General features: G+C 30.9%; 3 protein-coding genes and 3 long non-coding RNA genes across 6 annotated transcripts; 2 read left to right on the forward strand and 4 right to left on the reverse strand.

Annotated features, from left to right (window-relative positions):
• Positions 1-3630: 3630 nt before the first annotated feature.
• Positions 3631-4311, reverse strand: LOC141676479 (uncharacterized). Its single transcript, XR_012557034.1, has 2 exons — positions 4106-4311; positions 3631-3905 (listed from the first exon to the last, which is right to left on the reverse strand). It is a non-coding gene; the product is annotated as an uncharacterized LOC141676479 (long non-coding RNA).
• Positions 4312-5247: 936 nt separating this feature from the next.
• On the reverse strand, positions 5248-9251 carry LOC141680801 (uncharacterized). The gene is made up of 3 exons (XM_074486920.1): positions 9194-9251; positions 8820-8948; positions 5248-6890 (listed from the first exon to the last, which is right to left on the reverse strand). Exons 1-3 carry the CDS (start codon positions 9249-9251, stop codon positions 5248-5250), a joined length of 1830 nt encoding a protein of 609 aa, XP_074343021.1.
• Positions 9252-11728: 2477 nt separating this feature from the next.
• LOC141676922 (uncharacterized) lies at positions 11729-12377 on the reverse strand. The gene is made up of 3 exons (XR_012557229.1): positions 12181-12377; positions 11908-12096; positions 11729-11829 (listed from the first exon to the last, which is right to left on the reverse strand). It is a non-coding gene; the product is annotated as an uncharacterized LOC141676922 (long non-coding RNA).
• Positions 12378-16452: 4075 nt separating this feature from the next.
• Positions 16453-17679, reverse strand: LOC141678636 (uncharacterized). Its single transcript, XR_012557829.1, has 2 exons — positions 17401-17679; positions 16453-16764 (listed from the first exon to the last, which is right to left on the reverse strand). It is a non-coding gene; the product is annotated as an uncharacterized LOC141678636 (long non-coding RNA).
• Positions 17680-23040: 5361 nt separating this feature from the next.
• On the forward strand, positions 23041-24986 carry LOC141676870 (nudix hydrolase 1-like). The gene is made up of 2 exons (XM_074482588.1): positions 23041-23384; positions 24445-24986. The coding sequence occupies exons 1-2, from the start codon at positions 23243-23245 to the stop codon at positions 24741-24743; spliced, it is 441 nt and encodes a 146-aa protein (XP_074338689.1). The 5' UTR covers positions 23041-23242; the 3' UTR covers positions 24744-24986.
• Positions 24987-25473: 487 nt separating this feature from the next.
• On the forward strand, positions 25474-25922 carry LOC141680802 (nudix hydrolase 1-like). The gene is made up of 2 exons (XM_074486921.1): positions 25474-25627; positions 25750-25922. The coding sequence occupies exons 1-2, from the start codon at positions 25474-25476 to the stop codon at positions 25920-25922; spliced, it is 327 nt and encodes a 108-aa protein (XP_074343022.1).
• Positions 25923-27087: the final 1165 nt, after the last annotated feature.

Consider the following 27087-nt stretch of genomic DNA (forward strand, 5'->3'; position numbering starts at 1 on the left):
TTAAGATATTATGAATGTGCCCGTTAACTTGGATAAGAGTGTGACAGAAAAGCTTCTAGAAAGTAGAATCAGCAAAGAATAACGGGGTTGAGCTGTGTTTTTGTTATGTTTTTCATTTTTGTTTTCCGGAAAAAGTGCAATCGAGACGTACAAAAATGCAACTACTTTTGCTATGTTGCTTATAATAATTTTCTTTAGATTAGTGAAATTTGGAATTGCCCTAATTTGATGACCTACTTAAATTAAGATAGTGTAGGGAACAAAATGATGTTAGAAAGGGTGAGTATGAAGAGTATGCCTCATTTAATATGAACCCTTTTTAATGTTTGACATCAATAAATTAATATAAAAATTAATTCAACTTATGAAAATTCATAACAAAGGGTAATTAGATGGATTAAGCGTGTAATGTAGTAAAATTTTTAATATTTCAACAATTAAAAAAAATGTGCCAAAAGGATAGAGTACGCTAGGTAGCAAGAAGCATTTATGTAAACTACTGCATCATCAGGGAATTAAAAGCTCCCTGGCCTACACGGCATTTTTCCACATGGACCGGACTTGGTACTCCTTCCGTCCCTAAAAATGTTTCGTATTTGTGTTAAACATGTTTGTCAATATACACTTTTGATTGTTAATATTTTTAATTTCGTATTAGTATTAAATATAAAAACTTCATTGTATTAAAGTACTCATAAATATGAATCCAACAAAATCACTCATGACTATGTTTGATCTTATAGATTAGACGTAAATTAGTAGTCAATCGCTTAACATGAACAGTATGAAAAAAAATTAAAACGGGAAGATCATTTTGGGACGGAGGGAGTATGATTTTGGAGTCCAAAAAACCCTGTATTAACGCTGTTAAGTATGTAGATGACGTCTTGACCAGTGTTCTAGTTTTTTTAGAGCATCGATGCATTGTACTATTTTGTTGTGAAATTTACACGGTCCAAAATAGTGTAAAAGTTACACTATTTTCATATTTATCTTTAACCCATATATATTAAATCTGATACCATTCTTGTACTGTATAGGTAATTTTAGTACTAGAATACGTAATAAACTAAAGTATAAAAGTAAATATGTTTGTAGTATATCAAATTATTTTGTTTAAAGTAACGAGAACAAGGGTAACGTTTGCATTAATAAAAACTCTAAAAATTTGGCAAACTTAAAGTAATTTTTGGTGCAATATCAAAATGGTGTAAAATTTAGAGATTGGGCAGGAGAAGATTGTTTATACCAAAATAATGTTAAAATATAAATTTGAAGTTGGGTCGGAGATTAGCTATGTGAGAATTACAACATTATACTACTATATTTGGTTTGTATCAAATACAAATCTTACCTTAATTAGAAAGAAAAGGACTTATATAATAAAAGTAATTGAATTTTTAACAACTTACATAATTCAAGACATTATTTATAATTCGTTTTTAACTTGGGTTATATTTGCCAAATAGACCTACTTGTATGTTGATATCCAGCTCCTACTATATGACCATTTAATGTTTTTTATATTTGACGAATATATATTAATATCACTGTATTGTAATACTGCCAGTGATCGGCAAAACCTTATGATAATTAAAGGAAATTTGAGGTCCTTCCATTTTATTTATTTTTTCCTATTGATGAGTGAAAAATTTATTAACAAAATCTCTAAATATACTTTTCAAAATAGCTATATTTTTAATTTTACTTTCATAAATAATGAACAAAATGAACATATATTTTTCATGATTCGGCATGCCTTTTTACTAAATTTTTTTTTAATAATTATTTTAATATTAGAAATATCCAGAAATAACAAATTTAATTTTAAAATATTTACATATATTTTAATATCTAAAAAGTTACTAATGTAAATGAGTATTATGATGGTATTTTGTTGTTACTGTCAACTAACTTTAATTTTATATTAAAGTTTAATATTGTATATTAATATAAGAATTATTTATTAAATTTTATTATATTTAATTGATAAATGACAAAGCAATGGGCATGCCTTTTGACAAAAAACATGCATATAAACATGACTTCGACAGTCTCGTGACAGGTATGCTATGTGCAAATATATACAGGTATTATGGAGTTTGCTGGGTTGGCATGTCCCATTGAAATAATTGGAATTATGGTCCTTTGCCCTACAAGGTCGTCAATTCTCTCTGGCACGCACTACTAGACCTGACAAAATATGTCTGGATCCGAATAACCGAACCGAAATTTATGAAACAGAGATCCGATCCGAAATCCGAATTATACAATCCGATAATTATCCGAAAACCGATTTAAACCGATCCGAAAAATATCCGAACCGAAAATTTAACCGAAAATGATCCGAAATACAAGATCTGATTATAACTTGGAACCGATTAAAACCGAATAATATATTACCCGAACCGAATATGACCCGAAATAAGCAAAATTTATAGTTTAAACTATTTTATTTTTATGATAACATACTTATTTAATCATATTCTTTTGTAAAAGTATATTATATTATATTAAAAATACTAAATTAAATAAAAAATATATTTTTAAAATCTCAAAAATTAAAAAAATAAATAAGTTATGATCCGAAAATATCCGAACCGAATTTAATCGGAACAGAATTTTGTCCGATTTTAATCCGAATTTTATCCGATATTAATCCGAATTAGACCCGAACCGAATCACATCTGATCCGATCCGAATGGTCTTCAAATATATCATAATCCGAAAGTAGATCTGATTCGAAATTGATCCGATCCGAAACCGAACCGGTTATCCGAATTGTGAGGTCTACTCACTACTCCTCTCTGTTTCGTGTTCCTGGAGATCAAGCGAGTAACATTTAAAATATAATATAATCGAACAAATTATGGATTCAAATTTGTCAAAAACGTCTCAGATATTAGGGCTGATTTAATCGAAAAATTATATATAATTCCAGCATGGCCAAACGGGTTCCGTATTCAAGAATTTCGTCAAATAATAACGTTTTAAACTTTGAAATAATAACGTATTCAACTGCAAGAAAAATTAGACAATTCCTGTTTAAAAATCAATCTACCTGAAAAAAAGTCATGAAACACATGAAATATTCAACTATTCGCCTATTAGCTTCATACACAATTTCTACTAAATTGCAAAAGATGAACGGCCCTAAAAGTGGCGGAACCTCTCGGTTCCTTATTTCTTGTTCCTTAAGATTGATCATGTCTGTCTATATATATATATGAATGCATCATGGATGAAAGTTAATTACTATAAATATGCTATTCTCTGGTATACAAGGATTGTATAAAATATTGCTAAGTGATAAGATCAAAAGATGGTCTTCTTTATTTACAGTCATCGGTCTTCTCTTCATGTTTTCTCTATTTCAATCAACTCATGATGACATTTCATCATCTCCGCTGGTTGATACAAATTACCACTCTGGACGGCGCATGCTGATTTCCGGAATCCAAAGTAATTTGACTAATCTTTAAATCGACTCTGAGTCTCTAAACACTGGCCATTTAAATCTTTAAGATAAATGTGGGGGAATGTGGACGTTTCGAATAATTAACTCGAACAAAATTAGATAAACAGAAGAATGTCATGCATATAGGAATTAGAAACTCTCATCCTCCAATGTTAATTTAGATGCTTTTGCACATCCCCCAGTTTTTTTGTGATGATTAAAATGCTTATTACGAAAAGATAGCACTGTATATGATCAACTTCCAGTTCCACATACATAAGAGAGTTCCACCTAAATACTTAGCCAGATGAACAAGATACTTTTATTTGGATTCTGCCAATACATATCTCCTACTTCCGACCATGCGGACTCTTTGGAGAATCACTTCCGCGAACTGATCCCCCAGTCTTTAGTCCCCCAGGCTTCATACTTCCAAATTGCAACCAATCTGTATAATTGTGAGACCAGTCTGTTATTTGATAAGTAAAAATTAAGTAGTGTAGAATGTTACATACCAACTTAAAGATTTTATTAAAATTACAACTAGCATCATAGAAGGATTTGTTATTATTTTGCAGAATGGAACTAGTTATAATAAGAGAATCCTTCTATGATAACAAATCCATAACAACCACGAGAATTATTTACCTGGCCCAGAATATTTAGCATCAGCAGATGAAGATGATGGAGAAAGTATGAAGTGAAGACTGATTAGCAACAAGAGAATGTTGATCACTACAATAGATGCAGCCACCGTTGCCATTAATTCTTGTTCAAAATGGTAAGTCTACCATGGATTTATATTCTGTATATGATCACCATGGCCTACCATGGAAATACTTGTAGAAAAAGGAACCAACATGGAATTAGAGGCCCCTTGATTTTAAGGTTGTAATAATTACGTTTCAAGTTTGCAACGGAAACAATTTTAAAATCAACTTTGAAAAAAATAAAAGTTGTATTTCAGGTTATTGCAAACTCTATTTTTAAAAATAAAATTTTAAAAAAATGTAATTTTGGAAATTGTTTCACAAGAAGTCGTATTTTCAAAATATCTTTTAAAAAATAGGGTATTTTTGGAAAATCTCTTAATTCTAATATTGTTTCATATAATTCTGATTTTGTACTGACTAATATTGTTTCATATAAAACTGATTTTGTAGTGATTGCAAAACCTAGTGAAAGTTGATCCAGACGTCTTTTATCTTTTATTTAAAGTAGCCTTATTGTTCTTTTTTAATTTTCTTTTTAACTTTAATGAAACAAATTTTTTAGCTCAGCCAGAAGTTGTATGCGATCCTAAGACAATTAAACCAAAAGAAGAGATCACATTGTGCTCATAAAACACTTTATTTGCATGAAGAAAATTACCTCCACCGAGTGATTAATGAACTAGTACCACCCCATAATTTATTAGAACTAGTATGTAGCCCGTGCTTCGCACCGAGGCCCCGAGGGTTTTTTTATAATATTTTTTTATTGTAATTACGTAAAAAAAAGTTAGTTCTAATAATTGACGTGAAAAAACATTAATAAACTCATTAGATGATAGTGAAGTAAAATAAAATTAGACATTAGATGATATTTAAAATTGCAAGGATGACATACTTCTTATTTTAATCCATCTACTTTTGGAAGATAAATTATGAAACTCTTTACATGATTAAGTGAAATAAATTTTAGACAAAATATCACATTAAAAAATTGAAAAACTAATGATCACGATTAAATTTGGGTTTCATCTTCTAAAAAAGAGTGGGTTTGATATTTTAGATAATGACATTAAAATACTACATCTTGGGTAAATTGTAGAAAACTTCCTCGTACACAATATTTTTTGTACTATATTTATTTTCAGTAGTTCCGTCGCCTAAGAGGATATGAAGACCAGCCGGTGAAGTGACACGTGAGAGAGCAACATAAAGCTGACCATGACAGAAAGTAGGACTGGGAAGATACACACCAACCTTTTCCAAAGACTGACCTTGACTTTTATTAATCGTCATTGCAAAACAAACTTGCAACGGCAGCTGTCTCCTCTTAAATATGAAAGACCACTTAGAGTTGCTTTCATTTGATGTTGTGGTAAACCTCGGAATAATATGCATAGCTCCTGCATGACTTCCTGTAATTATCTCACATTCTACTGTCCACTTGAATAATTTCTTTATAACCATCCGTGTACCATTGCACAAACCTAGAACCTGATTTATATTTCTGGTTAACATGACTACAACACCAACTTTTAACTTAAGCTCATGCTTAGGCATTCCAGACATGTCGATTGAATTCAAAAACTCCACAGGAAAAGCTGAATTTAAACTATGCTCGTCAATAGGACCTTCGTCAATGCTATCAACACTAAGATATACATGTTCCTCACCAGGTATTCGATCCAACATATGAGCATTAATTTCGTCTACCAGTTTGTTAGTGGGAGCAAGAATAGCTCTGTCTCTGAGATATTGATGATCTTTAAAACTGTATTCAACATCAGGATAGACGAAGTCAACAATATCTGTTATTGGATCCTTGGTGTGAGGAATTAAGAACTGTTCAGGAATGAAAACTTCAGGATCTTTATTCGGGTCGTTTTCATCAACAAAAGAAAGTCTACCATCACCAATATCCAGTACCCATTTACTAAATTCATCAATAGCATTATTAATGGCATCAGAGTTACCTCTATGTAGTCTCATATTCTGCTTTAAAGTGAAGAGCATAATTTCATCCCATATGTAAGACCTGTTAATGCATATACTTACGATGTCTTGTCTATTACCTTTCTCCACAACAGGCAAGATCTGTCTAAAGTCACCACCAAAGACTACGGTGATACCACCAAACGGCTTCTGACGATTTTCTGATGAGACATAACCCATTATATCCCTTAAAGCTCGATCTACCGCTTCAAATGCATACCTTTTTTGCATGGGAGCCTCATCCCATATAATGAGATCCGTATTTTGTATCAACTCGGCTATATCAGTTCCATTTTTCAATCCACAACTTGATTGTTCATCTATGTCCAGCGGAATCTTAAACCTTGAATGTGCTGTTCGGCCTCCTGGTAATAGAACAGCTGCAATCCCAGATCCCGCAACAGGCAGTACAATTTTCCTTTCTGACCTCAGTCTAGCAATAATTGTACGCCAAAGAAATATTTTACCACAGCCTCCACTACCGTAGACGAAGAACACATGTCCTTTCTTATTGTAAACAGAATCAATAATAGCATCATATACTATTGCTTGATCTGCATTTAGATTTGAGTGCAGGTTTTGATGTTCTTCTTTCACCGCTTCAATATCGTAACTCCTTTCCTCGGCAATAAGAGTGTTTGAAAATCCACTAAAAAACTGAGAAGGTGGCAAAGGCATGTCTGGATAACTCCGTAAAGATTTTCCAATGGAATTAAAAATCTTTTCAAGTTCTGCAGAAATAAAACCATGTTAAGAAAAATGAAATAAATGATGCAGGAACATATAACATAATTGTCAATCTGCTGCTAATTACAGATGTAATTATCAGTTGCTCTATATGTCAGTAGAAAGATAATAAAGTCTAGTTTCTTATAAAACTTTTGACTCGCAATTTCGATTTTTATTCAGGGAGTTTTTGTTATTTTTAGTGTAGGCTTTTCATTTTCAGAAAATGCAGAATCTGTTATGACCTAAGTTTGAAGAATAAACTGCTACATCATAAAATTGTGCTACACCTATTTTATACATCAGTAAAAAGATAATTAAGTCTATTAACTAAAAAAATTAACGGTTTGTTATTTGAATATTTCTACAGGGAGAAAAGTCATTTTTTGTGAAGGGTGGTCAGAATTTTGAAATGCTGAATTTGCTAACCTTCCTGCGTGATCTAAATTAACTGCTCTAATTTAGAAGGATATATTCATCGATTCATATATTATTAGAAAGATAATTAAGTCTAGTTTTGAACAAAATTAATAATTAGTTTATTATTCTAAAATTATACGGGAAGATAAGTCATTTTTAGTGAAGTGTACTGTTTCACCAAATGCTGAATCTGTTAAAAGCCCAACCTTGTAGAATAATCTGCTAAAATGTAGAAGGATATAACAGTTGTTCCCTAGATATTTGAAAAATAATGAAGTCTAGTTTGTTTCGAAACTGACGGCTCGCAGTTTTGATTTTTCTACATGGAGTTTTGGTTATTCTTAGTGTAGCCTTGTCATTTTCAGAAAATTCAGAATGTGTTATAACCTAAGTTCACAGAATAAACTGTTATATTGTAATATTTTGCTGTACCTTTTTTATAACTCATTGGAAATATTATTAAGTCTATTAACTTACAAAATTTACGGTTTGTCCTTTAAATTTTTCTACAGGGAGAAAAGTCACTTTTCGTGAATGGTGGTTAGAAGTTTCTCTAGTATTATTTTGAGGAGGTGACGTTAGTACAGAAGTTTTGTGACGTTAGTACAGAAGTTTCTCTAGTATTATTTCCTGAAATGCAATGGAAAGTTGTTAATTTGTTTTTTATTGTCAATTTTTCTATTTAGTCCAAGTATTAATATTTTACTTATCAATCTATTTCGAAACTAAGAAAATAGTTTTGTGATACCTGGGAAATGATTCTCTTTGTCAAGTGTTGTGTTGGCAGACACCTTTCTAGGATGGCCTGATGTATTTTAAGATTTTGATAGAGTTTGACGACATTACATAGATACGCCAAAAATATATAATCAATAATGAATATAAAAAATAAAAAAAAACAGATTTAACAATTCTTTCTTTAGGAGAACTCCTAGAATATTACCTCGTTGAGTTTTTGGTTGGTCACCAATAATATTTCTAGTGATGTTGATCAGCGGCCTTCTTTCTGCTAACACCACAAAATGATTTGTATAAATAACAAATAGAGATTAAATATCACATCACTGGGACATAGAAGTACCTCTGATAGGGCAGGATGAAAAATTATTGGAAGTTTGCGTTATTCTATAATGATGGTTGTATAATGTCGGTGATACACTGTTATGAATGTTCAAGCCTAATTCTGCAGATAGATGTGGGCTAAATTGTTCGAATAAGTTGGAAAAGAAACCCAATATATTGAGATTAAAGTTTATAAATAATTCACTTTCAGCTCACAGTAGAAATAAAATGAATATTTATTAAATTATGAGTATGAATGTTATACTAATCAAACATCTCACATCTTGAGAAAGTGAAATCTCTTAAATATTACCTTCTTGCAGTCTTGGTCGCTGAACACTGATATTAGTACTTGCGAGGGTCAACGGAGTTCTTTCTGCTAAATATTTAATAAATAATTAGTATAAATAATTAAGAGAACATTGGTTTGTAAAAACATTTTATATACTTACCTCTGTTAAGAATAGAAGCCATATTATTTGGAGTCACTGGAATTGTGAAATGATGATTGTATGGTGTTGGTTTTAAACTATTGTAAACCGGCAATAATGTGTTTACAAATGGTTGTGGAGCATATTGTCCTAAAAGTAATGGAAAATATAGTAGGATCTTAGCATAAAGTAATGGTACTTATCGATGTGTGCATTTACGTGTGCATCCAATCGACAAAGATGAGAAGACAAAAAAGTTTCAAAACCTGAAATCGTTCCATTCACTGAAGTGTTTGAAGATCCAATTACATCAATTTTTTTTGGTCTTCATATGATCCAACACAATACAAAAATGTCAAATTCTGGATTTAAAAAGTGCAAAAACATGATCATACCTCTTTTTCGTTTTTCTTCCGTGGATGCATTGCCTTGTTGAGAATTGGAGGTATCCATAAGTGCAAGATGCCTGATATTAAAATGTCCTTAGAATGCTTAACTAAATTTGTAGTATCCTAAATAAGCAAATTTTTTGGCATAATCTATAAGTACGTAAATGGGTTATTCATCAAACAGCTTGAAAGCACAATATGCATTGTAAAGATGCAGCTATATATATATATATATATATATATATATATATATATATATATATATCAACAAACCTAACAAATTAATAAACACGAACATAAATTAGGTCATTGGGATGAATTTGAATACACATTACGTTTAGTATATATAAAAATTATAATTTAAATATAGAAGTTAATACCTAAAGCAGCTTCAGTACTAATGTGTCATGAAGGATTAGAGTTAAGTGACAAATACATTCATGGTTGAAGAGTAAAAAGATAAAACATTAGAAATAAACAAGATTTAAGCAAAAGAGGACTATTGGAAGATACAAAATGAAATTTAATAATTAATATGGTGATAAAAGATTATATCGTGCAAAATTAAGGCGGAAATGAGTCTGCAGTTGTGGGAATTTTTTTCATGTGAGTTCAAAATATGTGTAAAGCTCTTTATATAGGAAAAATATAGTGGTCAACATTGATTATATGCATAAATTACGTTGAGTAGATTGTGCAATTAATATATTTTTGAAGATAATATTTATTTCTGATTGGCTGTATTTGTTTAATGTCAAATATCATAAGATTACATAAATCATGTGTAAGTGGTCAGAAATTAAAAATGTCTCAAATATCAAATTGATTTGAGTTGATTATGGTGAAGAATTATTTATTTACAAATATAAATTAGTTGTCAACATTAATTATACGCAAGGATACAGGAAAATCTAACACTTTAAATAAATGAAAAATAAAGACAAATCCAGAGATTGAATAAATCATGTCTCACATTATTCCAAACATGCATGATTTAAGCTAATGTATAATATGTCATAATCATAGCTAACTCAAATTATTCTAAACATGCATGATTTAAGCTAATGCATATTATGCCATAATTATTTATACATGTATATAATTATAGTTGATTTATAAATTATAGATTTGTTAGTAATGAGAAAATCCAAAATTGTAAATACTAAATTTGTAAATGAGAGATTTGTTCGTAATGGCAAAAAGTTCAAAAAGGAAATAATTATGTTAAATTTGTAAGTAATGTTTAACAGTCAAAATGGAAATGTTTTTGAATTTGAATTTGAAATTAATGATAAAAAGTATAAACATTAATTAAACATTAATTAATGATAAAAAGTATAAACATTAATTAAAGTAATTACTGATATTACTCTGTCATGTTCTATATATCATTAGAATAACTGGTTGTATAAAGAGCCAAGCCTTTAAACAGAGTGTTAAGTTGAATTTATATTACTGGAGATAAGTCTTTTTTATCAAAAGGTGTTTAGAATCTTGAAATGCTGAGTCCGCTAACCTTCATACATAATCTTAATTAACTTCTCTAATGTGGAATGATTTAACCATTGTCCCATTTATCACATGATTCATTTTTAAATCTATTTCATTTCAGAATCTACGTTTTGTTATTTGAATTTATATGACTTAAGATAAGTCATTTTTACTGAAAATGATAGTTAATTTTGAAATGCTGAATCTGATAACATGCCTAGATGATCTGAATTAACTGTTCTAATATGATGGGTTTTAGCCATCGTCCCATATATCAGGGTCGTGTACATGTGTTAGCTATATTTTTGACACATAATTTATTGATTTATAACCTATGAGATTTGTTACTGATGAGAAAACCCCAAATTATAGATTTGTAAACCACACTAAAATTTTGTAACTAATGTGAGTTGATTATGGTGAGTTGTCAGTATTAATTACACGTAAGATTTACTTTAGTCGTATAAAGTTGTCAGAAAATATAGCTAACACATTAATTCACACAAAAATATATAGTCAAATTTGACAACTATATCGACATTAATTAATCGCAAGATTTACGTTAATCATACATATGTCAGTAATTATACCTAATAAATATAATAAACGAAAAGATACAATCAAATCTGAATATTGAATAAATCATGCGCGTGATTATTAAGACTAAATTTGAATTTTTTGTTTGTGATTGGTTGGAAATAAAACAAATCTTCCTGCTTAAATTTTGTGCAAGATTTAAGTTAATGTGTATTATGCTATAATTATAGCTAAGACAGAAATTGTATGAAAAGATTTAGTTAATATTAATATTAAGTAAATCATGTGCGTGATTTATGACATTATCAATCATGAAGATACTAAGTTGCTATAATTTTAAAAACGTAATTTAGGAATGAATCTTAGGAATGGAGCGTAGAAAATTTAAATAATATTTTATTTAAATTTATTATAAAAACAATTGGTAGAAAAAGTAAAGCAAGCAAAACTTGAATCAATATTATAAATAAGGAATCCAACTCAAATCATTATCATATATGAAATGTAATGAAACAAATTAATTATAATGAAAATCCTCCTATTCTACTATTTTAAAATGATGAACTCTTTATGCTAGGAGATCTTCCTTGCCCATTCGTGTCCTTTTAACCTTGCTGAAATTAAGATAAAGCAGAATTAGCAGATTGGAATACCAAATATACTTAATGAACAATATGTGATAATTTATTTACCTTGTGAATTTTTTCGGAGTGACCTTTCAAATCAAAAACGACATCGTCGTCAAGGACCACATGACTGGGTGATGGTCTAAATCTTTTATTTGTGGACTTGACGGAATCTGGTGTCATCTTTGTTGGATTAGAATTAGTCGAAGAAGTTTCCTCTTTCTCTGTTAATTCATATTTTGTGGAGCCAGACCCCTAAATATTCACAGATAAATCAACATGCATTGTATCAACATTAAAAAAAACCAAAAATTAATGAATTAGGAAAAAAATCCTTACATCCATGTAACTAAGATCATGAATATTCTCTGTATTTGTTTTAACTGGACAGTCTGCATTTGCTGCTTCACCACATTCAGCAACATCAGAGGCAAAAAATATTGAATGACCGTCCAATAAATTGTTCTTGTTTAAACAAATGGTCACTGATAGTTGTTTTCCCTCCAACTCCTTTAGTAACTCTGGGTACTCATTTGATGAACTGTCCTGACAAACAAATCAGATTGAAGAAGTCCATGTGTGATGTGTGTTTACCAATAATATAATTGTATACATTTAAGTTTTACATTATACTTAACTGTTTGAATATTGTTGACATTTTTTGATGTCAACCTTCGGATCTCGCGATCAAAGAATATAACCTGAATGGTTCCAGTGGAGTCACTAACATAACTTGTAACATGGAACCTGGAATGGCACATTAACCAATTTTAGAAATTATGAAATTGAAAAATGTTGTACAGTGGACAGTGAGATTCAGACAAATAGTACCTTTTATCAGGATATGAGATAATATGTTTGCATTCACCAGTACACCGATAAAAGTCATCCACCACCTCCAATTCGGCCGAACAAATGTCACAGCCGTAATACCACCATTTCATAGAATCATCAATTTTTTCAATCTTAGAAAAACACATTACTTCCATCTGTAATCAATATGAATATGAACTATTATTACATAGTTATACGTGCAAAAAAATTATGTATGAAGGTTTTGTTTCCAACCTCATCCATATTTTTCATCCGTAAATTGCTAATTTCTCCCACTTTATATGATTTAATGGTTTCTTCAAATTTAACTCCAATAAATTCAGATTCATCAATTGCGTCGTGTGTGAGTGAAAATTTCGACGTAGATCATGTACAGCTTCATAGTCTAAATCTATATAGTATTTCGAACATCCATATGAACTGATTTGCATCATACCTTTTTAAAAATATACAAAAGATAAAAAATTAGAATCGTTGTTGATAAGTTGTTAATATTTATCTAATGATAAATATGAATGTAGATGCATGTTTCTTACTGTTGTAGGTTGTAATTTTGCAGCCGGTAATAATTATTATATGAGCATCACCTTGTAGACTTTCTACATCAGCACGTAATTGGTCTGCAAGTTTGTCCCACACCGTGACCCTAGCTCGCAAGCTAAAAATTTAAAAATTAACCAAAAATCATAAGTAAAAAAATTTTCATGTTAGAAATCGTATCTCATCTTATATTTACCTGCCGTCAACAATGTCAAACATGAAGATATTCATTATTCCTTTTTGGGTGTGGCGCGAAGAATTTGTACCTGGACCCTCAAAAACGCCAATAACATCTGCTTTGGAGAAAGATGGGATATTTAATTATCTTTCTTTAAAATGGAACTTAGATAATTTATTTACTAAAAAAATACCTGTAAGAATTCTCGATTCACCGACTCGTGTGTGCAAACATCCAAGAGATACTAATTCAAACTTGTGACGGGGAATCATCTCATCCTCTTTTGTTATCCGCTCCATCTTTGTATATTTTTGGACAAATATACACTTTTTATTACTAACAGGGGAATGGTTGAACCTAGATTCCGCAACAGTAAAATTGGAAACCGAGTAAAGATGTCCTTCTGTAGGTTCCGCATCTTGACCGTTACAAAATTCCGGACCAGCATAAGCATGAATGTGGATTTTCTGCATGTGTCAGACACATTTAATTAAACTGGTGTATGACATATGGATATATTATATTTTAATGAGTTATGTGCACGATATGTGGGAATCAGTACTTACGTCATCATCGAGGAATATGAGATTCAAGCCTTTGAAGTCACCCGTTGTGCCGTTGAATCCAGGCCACATCCTAGTCAAGCGTACTTTGATTCTCCAACTTGTCTTATCTGTTGTCAAAGAAGCAATACGACTGAAGCGAGAACCTTGCATTATGCAGATGTAAGCGAAAGTGTTTGTTATTGAGAGGAATTTTTTTAATGTGAGTTCAAAATATGTGTAAAGCTCTTTATATAGGAAAAATATAGTGGTCAACATTGATTATATGCATAAATTACGTTGAGTAGATTGTGCAATTAATATATTTTTGAAGATAATATTTATTTCTGATTGGTTGTATTTGTTTAATGTCAAATATCATAAGATTTCATAAATCTGGTGTAAGTGGTCAGAAATAAAAAATCTCTCAAATATCAAATTAATTTGAGTTGATTATTGTGAAGAATTATTTATTTACAAATATAAATTAGTTGTCAACATTAATTATACGCAAGGATACAGGAAAATCTAACACTTTAAATAAATGAAAAAATAAAGTCAAATCCAGAGATTGAATAAATCATGTCTCACATTATTCCAGACATGCATAATTTAAGCTAATGTATATTATGTCATAATCATAGCTAACTCAAATTATTCTAAACATGCATGATTTAAGTTAATGCATATTATGCCATAATTATTTATACATGTATATAATTATAGTTGATTTATAAATTATAGATTTGTTAGTAATGAGAAAATCCGAAACTGTAAAATAGTAAATTTGTAAATGAGAGATTTGTTCGTAATGGCAAAAAGTTCAAAAAGGAAATGATTATGTTAAATTTGTAAGTAATGTTTAAAAGTCAAAAAGGAAATGTTTTTGAATTTGAATTTGAATTAATGATAAAAAGTATAAACATTAATTAAAGTAATTTAAGGCTACCTCAAGGTGGTTAACATCATGGTTAAGTCTGTGAAAAAGGAAATAATTTTGTGAATTTTGATTGGTCAAAATTGAAATGGTGGCTTCTCATTGGCTGAAAATTATGAGAAAATCTCTGATTGGCTAACTACATGGTGTAGATAAATTGAAATGGTGGCTTCTCATTGGCTGAAAATTATGAGAAAATCTCTGATTGGCTAACTACATGAGAAAGTCTCTACGTCAATTGTAGATAAACACTATTGCACCAATGTCATCACAATAAAAATCTACTCATATACACAAATAAATCCATCATCAGTAGGAGGAGGGAAAACATGAAATATTATCAACAAAAATAACTAAAATAATATAATTCGTCCAATTTAGAGCATGCCCGTGCATTGCACGGGCTATAGAGCTAGTTATGCCTAACACTTTAAATCAAGGAAAAGATACAGTCAAATTTGGAGATTGAAAATATAATGCGCGTGATTATTTATACATGCATGATTTAAGCTAATGCATATTATGCCATAATCATAGCTAACTCGTTAACTATATGAAATGATACAGTCAAATATAAAGATTAAGTAAATCATGTGCGTGATTTATGCCATCAATTTTGAATTCTTTGTTTGTGTTTGGTTAAAAACAACTGAATATCACACTATTACATTAAAGGAACTTAGAATGTCACATTTTTATATTATTATAATTAATAAATTATAAATACTTGTTTATTCCGGAAATATGATTTTAATCTATCTCATTAAATATAGAGATCTAAAAAATTGGTGAAATCCGAAATAGTTGATTTATAAATTATAGATTTGTTAGTAAAATCCGAAATTGTAGATTTTTAAATTAGAGATTTGTTGGTAATGGTAAAAAGTTTAAAAAGAACATGATTTTGTTAAATTTGTAAATAATGTTTAAAAGTCAAAACGGAAATGTTTTAAAATTAGAGTGATTTAAGGCTAACTCAAGGTGGTTAACATCATGGTCAAGTCTTTGAGAAATGAAAGAATTTCGTGAATTCTTATTGGTCGAAATTGTAATGGTGGCTTCTGATTGGCTGAAAATTATGAGAAAATCTATGATTGGCTAACTATATGATACGGTAGACTCAACTTATATAAAGAAAATCTCTGATTGGCTAACTACATGAGAAAATTATGAGAAAATCTCTGATTTTGTACTGACTAATATTGTTTCATATAAAACTGATTTTGTAGTGATTGCAAAACCTAGTGAAAGTTGATCCAGTCGTCTTTTATCTTTTATTTAAAGTAGCCTTATTTGTTCTTTTTTAATTTTCTTTTTAACTTTAATGAAACAAATTTTTTAGCTCAGCCAGAAGTTGTATGCGATCCTAAGATAATTAAACCAAAAGAAGAGATCACATTGTGCTCATGAAACACTTTATTTGCATGAAGAAAATTACCTCGACCGAGTGATTAATGAACTAGTACCATCCCATAATTTATTAGAATAAATACTCATTTGTTTGTAAGGTTATAAGTCATATTTGTTAAAAAAATGAACTAGTAATGATGGTGATTTGGCATATGAAATTAATCAAATTATGAGGAGAAGACTGACGAGATCTCGCCCGTATTGCTATTATTATAATATATTTTGCTTAAGAAACCAAACATACAGTGCATATAATTTATTCCTGTACTATTTGAGATTATTGTACATAGCAATTTTATTTCACAATGACACGAATTTATTTAAATCAAACACCGAATTTTGTTCTTTTACTTGAGAACAATATATACATATATCTAGCGCGGAATTTACATATACACAAAAATTTTATCCGGCGGGTGGTTCCGGACCAGCACCAGGACCTCTCCCAGAACCACTTCCCCCAACCTCAATAGCGCTCCGCCCTGCAAATTGCAAAAAAATATTTATAATTTCTTTTAACATATACTAGTTTATAGCCCGTGCTAAGCATACGGGGATCTCAAAAATTATTTAATAAAATAAATAAATAAATTTATAATTCAAATTGAATAATATAATTATGAAAGATTAAATTATCTATATAATAAGTGTATTGAATCTACATATTATGATAAATTTATTTAAGATTTACTTTCGTTACATATGTTATTTTTATGTTATATAATTTATGAGATTATTTCTATAAATAGGTCTATTAAAATTTAAACATTACTTCAAATTTGTATTGAAAACTTACCATAACTAACACAATTCATATTTAAAATTGTATTGCAAAGTTTCTATAATTAAAATGGGTCATAATAAGTACATGGATCATGGATCTTTTATAAACTTAATATGGATACCAAACCTAAAAATGGATAGTCCAATGGGTCAAATTAAAGTTAAAAATCATATCCGAATCAAAATATGGATACCAAAATTTAGGAAAGGGTTATCTAGCAATTTATAATATATAGATAAGCATATGATCTACAAGCATGTAATTGATAATTTAATAATGAATAAAGTATTTAATAATGTTAGATTGTTAGTTGTACAGAGGGGGGCAACATTACTTGGGTTGCCGAAATCAAGCTTGCGTCCTACTGGATAAATCGGTTGAGATGACAAAATTTCATAATGAAATAAAGAAAGGATGGAGAGGAGAGTGATAAGTAACAAGACCAATTTCTTTACTTGAGTATATACTGAAACCATTTCTTGACTATGGCCGAAATGATTCTACATACATGTAGTAATATATATGAAAAAAGAAAGACTTGCAACTAAATTATTTTTGGGTCTCTATTCAAAGTCTTCTCACTTGATTGACGAATTGAAAGCGCCACATTAAAATTTCAATTTATGGTACATTGAGTAGTTAAATAAATTGACTTGAACTAGATATTTTCTGAAATTCTTCCGGACTAGATATTTTCTGAAATTCTTCCGGCCCATCTGGCTAGGGGTGTAATTCGAACCGAGCCGACTCGAACTCGACTCGATAAAATAGGCTCAACTCGAATCGAAATTGTTATCGAGTTTGAGTTCAAATATATTTTTAGGCTCGATTAAAACCTCGAGTCCAGCCAAGATTTTTGAGCTCGACTCGAACTCGACTCAATAAACTCGAATTTGAACTCGACTTGACTTGAACTCGAGTTCGATTATTTTTCTAAAATATAAATATGTGTATGCTAGTTTATTTGTCTTCCAATTATCTAGTGAGATTAAATTTACAAACTAATTTGCACATTTTTCGTATATTTACGAGATTTAATATATTTTTTTTAAAATTTAGTATAAAAATAAAATAAAATTATTTTGTAAAAAAATATATACTTATCCCAACTCTTAATATTAACTTTCTTAATTGATATTTTAGTTTCTTCATGTAATAATACAACTTCTCAGCTCAAGTGACTGTTTTATATACTTAACGATCAAATAACATTAATTGTTTTAGGCTAATAAAGTATAAGATATGATATTTACATAATTATATTTATACATACTGATCAATAACTCGAATTCGAGGCTTTTACATACTTCAATTCAAATATTCAACTAACATTATAAATTATAATGAATAGATATATTTTATTAAATAAGAACGTTAGACTATTATACATTAAATATTATTAGCATTATTGAAATATATTTGATATCTCAATTTTACTTTGTTTAATAATTTTACCAGGCGATGTAACAGTCACTTAGTTAAGTTCGATTACTGATTATAAATATAATTTATAAGTCATAACATTTGTTGCATTTACCGATAAATCATCTGAGTAAATATAATATATAGAAATACTAATGATTCTTAGTTCATCATTGTGCCATTTTTGAACAAGCCGAAATCAAATTCGTTCATAATTGAAAAAATACAATTTATTATTGTTATTATCATCATATATTATTTAAGATATTTAGTTCGTAATGAAGATAAAATGCATCTGTAAATTATTTATGAATAAATGATATTAGAATATTGTTTAATTAATCAAAAAAGTAGAGCACCCAAAGTATTAAATTTGTTATTTTGAATTGAAAATAAAATGATATTTTTAGCTTGAACTTAAAACTATAATAGTACAATCAAGTAAGTTTGGTCAAATTGAAGTCAAAACTTGAAAAATCGATAGTAACCTAAATAGGTTCAAAAACTCGGAAAATTTAAAAACTCGTTTATAAACTCGAAATACTCAAAAATATTGATAAAAAAAACTCGATAAGTTTGAAAGCTCGCGAACAGCTCGAACCCGACTCGTTTATTTTACGGGTCTAGTTCGAATATAATTTTCAGGCTCATTATTTTTAGTCTCTATTCAACTCGATAGAACAAAGCTCGAACTCATATTTACTCGCAAATAGTGAACTTTTCCAATGTTTCACTTATAACCTTTTGTACTAGAGTCGTTACCGAAATCTGTTATCATACACGCGTATGTGGTATATGTGGTATAGTTATAACATCTCCAATATTCTCTTAGTACATTCCTTATAAATGTATTAAATAATTAGCTTTAGGATATTATTGGATAAGACAGCGATCTAACAACACTCTTTATATATGCTCATTATTATTATTATACTGAAAAATTTATAGAAGGGAAGAGAGAAAGAGGGGAAAAAGAGAACTAGAAATGTAGGGAAATGAATATTTTATTTATAAAAATGAAATAAAGGATGCGATATGCATTAGTACAAAAATAGTCATTCGCGTCTTTTGAAAAAGCTTATTTGCATCTGTTCACACCAGACGCGTATGGAGGAGTCGTATCAGCTAGAGAAATAAGATAAAAGACACTACAAGAAAACAGGGTAAAACCGACCGGACATAACCGACCGACGTCAATTTGGTCACCTTAAAACCGATCGATGTTAGTGGTCGGTTATATGTCAACTAAACGACACTGTATCAATGACGTGGCACACATAAAACCGACCATCCACTGGTGGTCGGTTTTACTGAAAAAAACTACACCGTTTTGCTGATGTGTCACTTTTAAAACCGACCACCTACATGTGGTCGATTATATCCACAAATTCTGCAGGTTAAAACCGACCATATCTGGTGGTTGATTTTGTAGAATAATAAAAAATTAATTTAAAGTACAAAAAAAAGTACCCGTTACAGAGTAAACGGTGTCATTTTATTCTTCTGCCTAAAACCGACCGCTGATGGTCGGTTTTAACCTATTTTTTTATTTTTGTGTTATATCCCTCATTTCTTGATTTTGGGCAAAAAATTAAAAAGACACAAGTGATTGAGGATTGAAGTGGATGAGTTTTAGAAAATTGTAAGTTCTTTCCATATTTCGTAATTAATGTGTATGTGTGTGTTTATGTTGGTATATGTATTAAATGTTGTTGTATGTATTTAATGTTTTTATTTTTTATATAATGTTTGTTGTGAGAATTGAAGTTTGGTAGTAGATAATTTGTAAGTTAGTTTCATTTATTGTAATTATAGTGTGTGTGTGTGTGTGTGTTAGGTGACATAACCGACCGTCAGGTGACATAACCGACCATCTTCTTCATAAAATCGACCGTCTCCTTCAGAGGGTGGTCGGTTTTAAGACGGTTGGTTATGACATTTAAATTAGCTTCTGAAATAAAACCGACCGATGTGCACACTTTGACCACGGTCGGTTATGAGTTCGAGTCAACTTTTTAAAAACAGACATAACCGACCACCAACGGTCGGTTATGACTAAGTGACGTGGCAACATGTGTGCACACGTGTTGCCACGTGTATACAGTGATCCCACATTTGAATAAAATGTTCAGGCATTTAACCGACCATTATGTTGGTCGGTTATGAGGGTTAAACCCGACCAAAAGTTATAACCGACCAGGCTAAAATCGACCATGCCCTGTGGTCGGTTATGACTATTTTAACCGACCGTGTTGCCTCTTAACCGGTCATTTTTTACAGTCGGTTGTGTCCTGTTTTCTTGTAGTGAGAGGTGCATATCAAATTTTTAAGAAATAAGTAACTAGTCTCTTGGGATAACATTTCATGTCAAATTATTTTTATTTTAAATTTAAAGGTTTATTTAACTAGTCTATTGGAGATGCTCTTAGGTCATTTACGATATTTATCGATTTTTGTTGTGTTCATATATGAAAAAAATGGTCTAAGAGTATACAAAGAAAAATTAAAAATAGGGGACAGCTAGTTAAAAAAATAAAGTCTTATATAATTAACAACCAAGCAGCGATAAAGCAAATCATCCTAACCAATAATTTTTATAAAAACAGAAAATATCCAATAATAATATTATTATATATATTAATCTCTATTAAACTCACAATGGTGAATCAAAAATTTGTCAATCAAGAAAGGGAATCACATAACCGAATGATCCAAAACTGCAATACAGAAAACGAGTATATAAACTAACTTAAAAATAGAGTCACGAATTCAAACCGATAAAAAGCATCCAAGAGAATTCAAAGATACATCATACAAGAGAAAACAGAGCAATATAAGTGTACATAAACCCAAATTAAAGTTAACAAAAGATTTAATCAACAAGAAAAGAAGATTCATCCATGTTATAAACCAAAACAACTTTAAAACTAAAATAAATATGCAACCACCTAAACTAAATCCAAATCTAAAATCAAACCCAATAACAAATTCAAATTAACTCCAATTATAATGTAAAATAAGAATTGAATGCAAACCGTATTCAAATTAAACCAATAAAATTTATTTGAATCTTAACAACAAACTGAATACAATTCTAATATCAATCCAAAATCAAAATCGATCTAAGTTCACGTTCAAATTAACTGAATCCAAATCAGCAAATTGTATCCAATTCTAATTAAATTAAATAAAAATCGAATCCAAATTCAAAATTCAAGTCTAACCTAGAAAATAATCCTGTCATGGGGCAATGTGCAAAGAGCACTAGATAAACTAAAACAATCTTTCGAAGTTTGAATTTTTCTAGAGCACCAAATTAAAAAAATCTCAACAAGAGATAATTCTTTTGTCAGTATAATGATATCCGAAGAAATCAAAATAATATACAATATTTATTCTGGTTAAAATAAAATTATACTAGGAGTCTGAGTTATAATAAAATTAAAACTAAGCATCATTCTTGTATTGCGCGAGTTCAAAACTACTCCCTCCGGGATGTATACGTCGGGGAGAGGGATTCGGCACGCATTTTAACATTCCTTTAAAATATAGTTCCATTAATTTTTTTATTTTTTTTTATTTTAAATAAAATATTGATGTTTAAAGTTTAATTCAGGGAAAAAAATTAAAAAAACTATTATAAAAGTATACTTTATATTCACCTTAAAATACGTGTCGAATATTAAAAAACAGTATAAAATTAGGGGGACGAAGGATATAGTTATTAAATAATTATTCTATGCACACTTCTCCCATATTTTTTTAGTCAGCCATCAAGGACAGTTGGAAAAAGAAAAAAAGTAACCCCCGCCATAAGCCATTCATGTTTTCAATTGCTTGGAAAATTCCTAGCACTTGTAAAGTTGCAGTAGTCCAATTGGTCCCTCGTGACTTTTCAAAAGCTAAATTATCAACAGAATTGAAGTTTCGTGGAAAGAAATTTCTTTAATCAAAACAGAAATGAAAATTATTGGTATTCGATTTTCCACTTTGGCTTGGAAGCAGGGCTGGGGCAAAAATTTGGACCCGCAACTTTTATTTTAAAATAAATTAAAAGAGATATTTTTCAATAAATAAAATAAACTCTCAAAATATATAAAGAAAAAACATATTCCAACAAGTTAAAATTAGAGACTATTCTCACATTAAAAGAGGTCATTCTAACTTGTAAAACGAATCATCTAAAACAGAATCAGTGTAACATCTGCTTTATCCAAAAATACATTTTCCGTTGTCATCATAACTTAGGAAAATGCTAAAAACCCCAAATATTTTCCCCAAATATTCCCCAAATGCTGATGTGTCAATCTTATAACTTTTAAGTTTCCTAATAATAATATGGACCACGCGTGCATACATGTGCGCCCACAAATCAAAACTTGTCACGTGTATGCCAAATCATTTGGTATAAAATTTGGGGTATAAATGTGGGGCACCTAGCACTACTCCATAACTTATTACTCGTAAATATTCGGCCCCCTAATTATCAAAAAAAAAAAATATTCGGCCCCCCTCCCTCTCCTTGGAAGATACACGCGAGGATTACATATTTTACGTTACATGCAATGTCATACTGGACTTGGTGTCCCAGTTATTCAACTAGGTTTAGCCCAATCAAGCCCATACAAAATACAAAAAAATACCCGCCAAATATGTTATTTAACTCGCCCGCCTTTTATATATTGTTTTTACTTTGATCCTCGATAATTGACAACGCATTTCTTGTTATTTTGTAAAAACTAAAGCTGTTGAAAATGGAGAAGGGCTCAGATTTACCTGCTCCGTTTGTTGGTGTAGCTGTCTTTGTTTTGAAAGGAAACAAGGTGTTGATGGGGCGTCGCCTCTCGGCTGTAGGTCACAATACATTTGCGCTTCCTGGTGGTCATCTTGAATTCGGTTAGTAAGTACGACTCAAATGAGAACTAGTTTTCCCGAGAATTTTTAAATCTTTATTTAATCGATGTCGTTGGTTAAAAAAAATTACTACTGTTTTTTTAACTGTTATAAATTTTCTCCTAGTAGTATTTTGATTCAAATTACAAATGTAGTTTAGGAACTTAACTTATGCGCTTATTCTGTTTGAGAATATTCCTGAACCAGTTTACTTATATATGTCACTTTTGTTTTGAGGAACAAAGAGAGCAGATCATTTGTTGTGTGCTTACCATCACCCTTCACCTGTTAGCTTCAGTTCTTGACATTTTCCTGGAAACCGCATTGTACATTGTATCTGCGGCTTGTGAAAGAGTAGGGGTAATGCACATTTGAACCAAAGTATGTAATTGAGGGTCTGAAGACTGAACATGAGAAAGCTTTTTGGGTGTGTTTAAAATGTGAGTCTTAATTTAATTGTCCAACAATAAGATTTTTCGGGAAAGGTTATTTAGATGACATTGCTCAATTGCAGTGTTAATTTGGTATGTGCTCACCGATCTCAGTACTTTAGGTGATTTTAAATTGACAGGAATAAGGATAAGTGATTATTTGGTTTGGACTTTCTTCTTCAGTGTGTAAGTCCGTAATATACAGATGTGTGTAGGTCCGGAATATACAGGCACATTATTTTTACCACATTGCTATTGCACTTTTGGTGACTTGTGTTTGTATGTTATATAAAATCAAGAATCGTTACTCCTGTGTATAATTGATTAATTGTGTTTGTATGTTATAAGATGAACATTATTTCAGTTGTTTCCAGACTTACTCCTGAGTCCTCACAGTTTTGAAGGAAATTCTAAAGAAATACTATAATTTGCTTTATGAGCTAAGTAGCTTATTTTCGACTTTCAGAACCTAAATTGACTGGTCACCACTTGAACTCATCCAAACAAGTTTTGCTAGTCTGGTCTATAATTGGTCATCAATTAATACTTCTGTAACCGCTGCTTGAAGCTATTTAAAAGGCATTTGTGATCTGATTTGTTTAGCTCCTTTCTTAACCTTTCTCTTTCTACAGGGGAGAGTTTTGAGGAATGTGCTGCGAGAGAGGTGAAAGAGGAAACTGGATTAGATGTTGTAAAGATAGAATTTTTAGCAGTCAGAAACAATGTTGTACTAAATGAACCGAAACCAGTACATGTCGTTTGCATATTCATGCGTGCAGCTCTGGCAGACGATGATCAACTGCCCCAAAATATGGAGCCAGAAAAGTGTGATGGTTGGGAATGGTATGACTGGGAAGACCCTCCAAAACCACTGTTTATCGGGTTGGAGAATCTGGTGCAGAGTGGTTTTACTCCCTTTCCCACTGACTAATATGATAGGATATCCTCTCATTTGCCATGTTATAAAACTTCAAGCAGCTTTTAAAGCTCCGGACCTTTTATCTATTTATTATGTCATTATGATATGGTGAATTGTTCTAGTGCCAGTTGTCGGAATTTAGTATGTGATTTGTTAGCTTAATCTTATCAAGTAGTATAATGTTGGTCTGCTTGGTTGTAAACTTGGTTCACAACAAGAATTTAGACTATACCCGGTTGGATGTAATAATCAGTATCATGTATGGTCCAGGGTCGTATATAACTAACTAGTTTGATAGTGACCACGGCTAGCAGTCTCGTCAATGGAGATTGTAACCACCGGATTAAGTTGTGATTGGTCATTTGCTTGTTGATTTAGAGACCTTTGTCCTCCTGATTATAGGCATCGGAAGGTCTGTTTCTGTTATTTACAAAAATCTGCCAGAAGTTGAAACTTATATATGCATCAAACGTTCCACATTCTGTATGCAAATGAATACCAATCATGTGACAAGTCATTTAAGAAAGAGATGTTGCCTGATACCAGTGGAAGACTGGAATGTTAAGCAATCATGTCAATAACCAATTGTTCAGTGATCTTGTCTGCAACTGCCGAAAAGATTTCCAGCATTTAATTTCTGGATAAGTAGCATCCATATTATTCTTCCACAGTCCAAAAAAGAAGCTTTTACACAACGAACTCTTGAATTTATATCCTTGCGGAGGTCTTATCAAGATTAAGAATGGAGAAAGTACCTGGTTTGCAAGAAACACTGCCTGCTCCCTTTATTGGAATAGCAATGTTCGTGATTAAAGGAGATAAGATGCTTATAGGACGTCGCCTCTCCTCAATCAGTCGCAACACTTTTTTTGTTCCAGGCGGTCATCTTGAGTTTGGTTAGACCTTGGGCTCCTATCTTTCTTTATTACATAACCCAATTGTTCAACTTCAAATATATTATAAATACTGCTAGTTACTTGTATTCATACTTTGATAATCCACTCCTCTTGCAATACAGGGGAAAGTTTTGAGCAATGTGCTGCAAGAGAGGTGAAGGAAGAAACAGGATTAGATGTGGAAAAGTTCGAGTTTCTGGAAACAGAAGCAATGTGTGAGAATGGAACTTCTGTAACAAACTTCTTCATTCATTTGAGAAAACTGAATTGTACAAACAAGCCAAAAAGTCTGTAAAACTAAAACTCCTGAGCTGAAGAAATATATACAAAAAGTTCTAACTGATTTTCCCGCTAAAACCAACTAAATGTAAAAGATAGAAAAGACTGTATTATCCTCAAATGAAACTCCTATTTACAACAGTCGTAACTCCACAGCCTCCCCCCTCAAGCCGGACTTGGATGATGACAGACAAGTCCAAGCTTGGAAGCCATAAATTTGAGCTGAGCAGCACCAAGAGACTTAGTAAGAAGATCTGTAAGTTGCAGAGAAGATTGAACATGAAGCAGAACAAGAAATTTAGCTTCAATGTAATCCCGAATGAAATGACAGTCAACTCTGAGATGCTTTGTGCGTTCCTGAAACACTTGATTCTCAGCAATGTATTGTGCAGCAGTATTGTCACAAAATAACTGGACAGGTAAGGCTACATGAACACCAATATCTTCCAGCAAATCATGTAACCAAATCAACTCACTAGTTGCATAGCTCATGCTATGATATTCAGCCTCACGGGTACTTTTGGAAGTGGTTTTCTGCTTCTTAGTTTTCCATGAAATCAGAGAATTGCCAAGAAACATAGCATAACCAGATAAGGACTTTGCAGAAAAAGTACACGATCCCCAATCTGCATCACAATAACCTTGAAGCAGAAAATTATTCTGTGAAGAATAAAACAAACCCATGTTAATAGTACCTTTCAGATACTAAAGACCATGCATAGCAGCCTGGAAATGAGAAGTAGCAGAAGAGTTTAAGAATTGACTTAGTTGTTGGACAACATATGAGATATCAGGTCGAGACATGTTCAAATACAGCAACTTCCCAACAATCCTTATGTAATTCTCAGGATCTGGTAATAAAGGCCCATCCTTGATGCTAAGATGTAATCCAGTTGGAAAAGGAGTAGAAACTATTTTGCATCCTTCCATATCAATATCCTTAAGTAAATCCAAAATATATTTCCTATGATTCAACAAGATATCAGAACTTGTTCTAGATACCTCAATACCAAGAAAGTAAGATAAAGAACCAAGATCTTTAATTGTAAAAGCACTATGCAAAGAAGTCTTGACCAACTGAATATTGGATAAAAGATTACCAGTGAGAAGCAAATCATCCACATAAGCAACCACAGCAGTGAATTGACCATTTGAAACAGATTTAACAAATAAGGAATAGT

This window comes from Apium graveolens, chromosome 8 (assembly GCF_009905375.1).
Source record: "Apium graveolens cultivar Ventura chromosome 8, ASM990537v1, whole genome shotgun sequence".
NCBI lineage: Eukaryota > Viridiplantae > Streptophyta > Magnoliopsida > Apiales > Apiaceae > Apium > Apium graveolens.